This window comes from Terrapene carolina, unplaced genomic scaffold, assembly GCF_002925995.2.
Source record: "Terrapene carolina triunguis isolate 2854851 unplaced genomic scaffold, T_m_triunguis-2.0 Scaffold25512, whole genome shotgun sequence".
NCBI classification, from domain to species: Eukaryota; Metazoa; Chordata; order Testudines; family Emydidae; genus Terrapene; species Terrapene triunguis.
The window spans coordinates 375-4,686 of record NW_020689863.1 but is presented as its reverse complement, the minus strand read 5'-3'; the positions used below and the strand labels follow the sequence as shown (position 1 = coordinate 4,686).

The window sequence follows — 4,312 nt, the reverse complement described above, 5'->3', positions numbered from 1 at the left end:
ACCAGCAGCAGTGACTGCTAGAGCGCCCTGGGCTCCAACCTGCTGTAGCCTGTGTGCGGGGAGCGGGGCTGGCACGGGTGGCACATGTGGATGGCAAGCGGCCGGTCACTCTGGCGTTTGCTGTGCCCTCCCTAGCGTGCCTGGCGCCGAGCTGATGGGCAGGATGCCACGCGGGAGCACCTGTTGATGGCGCTGGCCGATATCGACCTCTTCATGATCCGGGCATCGTACATGGACAGGCCGGCGGAGAGCAGGTAACGTGGGCGCCGGGGACCGGCCCTGGTATCGGGCTCCAGCCTGGCAAGAGGCAGCGGGGGGCTCGGAGCAGGGGAGAAGCCGTCTTTGCTGGTGTCTCAGCTGTGCCCGTTCTGTGGGGAAAGGGCCAGTCTGCCAGGCTGAGACACGGTGCCAGCTATGACCGCTCCCCAGCCTTGTGCATACCCCACACGCATGCACCATACACACACACACATGCACCACACGCACACCACACATGCATCACACTGTGCACATGGACATGCCACACACACAAGTGTGCACACACCACACACACGCACCCCCATCCCAGCCTCACAGACACACCCTCCGCACCAGACCCGAAACTCTTCTGCCAGTACCAGTGCAGCTCCCTGCTGGGGAGCCAGAGGCTGCAAGTTTTGGGCTCCCCCCCTTCTTGCCCCCTGAAGCCTTCCTGCTCTTGACCCTGGCAGAGCCTCGGAGGAGGCCCTCCCTGGCAGTGGCGTGGGGCCCAGCTGATCTGGGGGGTCGGAGGCTGTTCCTTGGCCCGACGTGCCAGAGGGCAGTGCGATGGGACAGCAGGAGAGAGGCTGCTCTGAATTCAGCCGCGGTAGCTGCCTCTGCCTGCAGCATGGGTTGCTCCAGGGACCCCCCTTCTCAAGCTGCTCTGTACCCCTCTGAAAGGCGGGGGTGCGTCCCCTCTGCCGGGACAGGTGGGCATGGAAGGCTCCTGTCCCCCAGACGGGCCCACGCACAGAGGCTCCAGGATGGAGGGTGACCCTCGATCTCGCCGTCTCACCTGGGATCCCGTGAAGTCTGGCTGTGACCCTTGGGAGACCCCGGCCGGGGCCAGGGACTGCCTGTGCCCAGGCAGCCTGGCCCAGGCCTGTCTCTAAGCGGATGCTGAGCTCCCTCCTGGCCTCTTGTCTCCCAGGCTCTCCAACATCCACATGGACGTGGCTGTGCCCCATGCCACTGGCCTGGAGCGCGCGGAGGAGGTGGAGGAGTGCACCTGTCCCCCTGGCTACCGCGGCCCTTCCTGCCAGGTGAGTCTGGCCCTGGAGTAGGCAGGAGCCCATCCCCACACACAGGGCAGCAGCGCCCCCTCTGGCTGGGGGGCAGCCTCCTCCGTGGCATTGGGAGCCATGCAGCAGGGGCATCTCCCAGGTCCAGAGACGACGACGCCTGGCGCTAGATGGCAGCTGTGGAGCGCAAGCCCACTGCTCCTCCCTCCAGCTGCTGGGCAGCCCAGCTGGAGGGGCTGGTGTCCTGCCGGTGCCAGGCCTGGGTGGCAATGGGGCCCTCACTGGCGTACAGGGAGGCAAGGAGCGGTCCCAGTGTTGGGGAGACTCTGTCACCTCGGGGCAGTGTCTGAGCCGTATCATGGGGGTCGGGCAGCGTGCCCCATGCCAGCATGACAGCTGCACGGCCCATTTGGAACCAGAGGGCCAGGGGGTCCATAGCCCGTGCTGAGTTAGTCTGATCCATGTGCCAGACCAACCTCTCTGCTGCTGTGTTTGGCGCTGACTCTGGGGGGGGAGGGGGCAGGGCGCATGGAGGGCGGTGTTGTAGCAAGAAAGGCCGCAGCCTCCCGGCCATTCTGAGCACGGAGTCCAAAGGACAAAGCTCCCTGGGAGACCCTCCCTTGGCCTGAGCTGGAGGGAGGGGTCTAGGGGTGGCATACCTTGCCTGGCATCGGGGGAGGGTCCCAGCCCTGCCTGGCGCCCAGGCCCCGGGGGAAGGTCCTAGCCCTGCCTGGCGCCGGGGGAGGGTCCCGGCCGTGCCTGGCGCCGGGGGAGGGTGGATTTAGGAACCCACTGGTCCTGTTCTCTCCCCCAAGGACTGCGATGTGGGCTATGCTCGCACCACCAGCGGCCTCTACCTGGGTACCTGCGAGCGCTGCGACTGCAGCGGGCACTCGGGCGAGTGTGATGCCGAGACGGGAGACTGCCAGGTGAGCCCTGCCCCTGTGAGCCGCCCATGGCTGGCGCTGCTGCCCTATCTGGGGCGGGTCCACGAGGACGTTGTGTGACTCAGCAGGGATGTCCCCTGCCATGTGACATCCTGCACTCTGCCCTGGCCTGGCTGCTCCCAGGGGTTTCTGTGGGGCTTGGAGCAGAGGGCCTGTGCCCAGAGCCATGCCAGCCAGCTCCCCTCAGGGACCCCTCGGTGAGCTCCCTGGCTCTGAGGGATGAGGCTGGCCTGGGACAGGCAGTGGGTGCCAGCGACCTGTGCAGCACCTTGTGGGGTATCTGGGGCTCCAGGTTCCTGGGCAGGTGCCGGGCTGCAGTGAGAGTGAGGGGGCGTCAGGGTGGTGCTGGCAGGGCCTGGCTATAAGAGATAAGAACATAAGAACAGCCAGACTGGGTCAGACCAAAGGTCCATCTAGCCCAGTCTCCTGTCTTCCGACAGTGACCAATGCCAGGTGCCCCAGAGGAAATAAACAGAACAGGTAATCATCAAGTGATCCATCCCCTGTCGCCCATTCCCAGCTTCTGGCAAACAGAGGTTAGGGACACCATCCCTGTCCATCTTGGCTAATAGCCATTGATGGACCTATCCTCCATGAACTTATCTAGTTCTTTTTTGGACCCTGTTATAGTGTTGGCCTTCACAACATCCTCTGGCAAAGAGTTCCACAGGTTGACTGTGCGTTGTGTGAAGACATGCTTCCTTTTGTTTGTTTTAAATGTGCTGCCTATTAATTTCATTTGGTGACCCCTAGTTCTTGTGTTATGTGAAGGAGTAAATAACACTTCCTTATTTACTTTCTCCACACCAGCCATGATTTTATAGACCCCTATCATATCCCCCCTTAGTCGTCTCTTTTCCAAGCTGAAAAGTCCCAGTCTTATTAATCTCTCCTCATACGGAAGCCGTTCCATACCCCTAATAATTTTTGTTGCCCTTTTCTGAACCTTTTCCAATTCCAATATATCTTTTTTGAGATGGGGTGACCACAGCTGCATGCAGTATTCAAGATGTGGGCGTAACATGGATTTATACAGAGCCAATATGATATTTTCTGCCTTATTATCTATCCCTTTCTTAACGATGCCCAACTTTCTGTTCACGTTTTTGTCTGCCGCTCCACATTCAGAGAACTATCCACTATGACTCCAAGATCTCTTTCTTGAGTGGTAACAGCTAATTTGTACCCCATCATTTTATATGTATAGATTCCTTCTCTTTCCTTCTCAGAACTGCCAGGACAACACCGAGGGCACCAGGTGTGAACGCTGCCAGCAAGGTTACTATGGCGACGCCCGACGAGGGACCCCAGCGGACTGCAAGCCCTGCCCATGCCACAGGCCATACGCAACCAGCCAGTACGTCCCCTGACAGCCTGGGGCAGTCCCACCTCACAGGGCTTCTGCTCACTCCATGTCTTGTGTCTGTCGGTCCATGGGGTGGGCTGCGGGGTGGACAAGGCTGGGCCAGGGGCAGGGCTGAGCTGGGCATGACTCTTCTTCATCCTCTTCTCAGGACCACGAAAACCTGCTTCTTGGACACGGACGGACAGCCCACGTGTGATGCCTGCACCACGGGCTACATGGGACGCCAGTGCCAGAGGTACAGGGGGTGCCAGTCTGTCCCTGCCCAGACACCACTCAGGGACTGCCCCATGTGCCCTGCTTGGCTCACCTGAGTGTCAGTCTGTGCCCGCCCTGAGGGTCTGGGGCTGTGGAATTGGCACTGACCTCATGGTGCCAGGGGTGCCCCCGAATGCAAGTGTAGGTCACTGCTCTGGGAGCCCAGCAAGGCTTCTGACACTGGCAGTTGGAGAAGGGAACCCCTCTAGGCCTAGCTAGCCCAGCACAGCCTGTCTCCTGCAGAGTCGAATGGGTCTCGGAGCCTGGCCATGGGGTGCCAGGGCTCTGGGGTTGGTTAAGGACTGTGGGGCTGGGGCAGGGGGCTCAGTTGGGAAGGAACCTCCTCCAGCCCTAGTGCTGGGGCCAGGACTCCCCATGCTCCTGCCCAGCAACCAGCCCCTGAATGCTCTGGGGGGGGGCCTGATTCTGGAAGCAGCACGAGGGCAGCAGAGATACAAAGAGCCAAACCAGAGTTGGGGGGG

General features: G+C 61.2%; 1 protein-coding gene across 1 annotated transcript; it reads left to right on the top strand.

Moving 5' to 3' along the window:
• Positions 1-126: 126 nt before the first annotated feature.
• Positions 127-3,810, top strand: LOC113408856 (basement membrane-specific heparan sulfate proteoglycan core protein-like; the record flags this gene model as incomplete). The annotated part of the gene is made up of 5 exons (XM_026662291.1): positions 127-254; positions 1,172-1,283; positions 2,078-2,191; positions 3,439-3,566; positions 3,724-3,810. Coding segments are annotated over exons 1-5 (509 nt in total), but the record flags the coding sequence as incomplete, so codon positions are not given.
• Between the last annotated feature and the right edge of the window lie 502 nt (positions 3,811-4,312).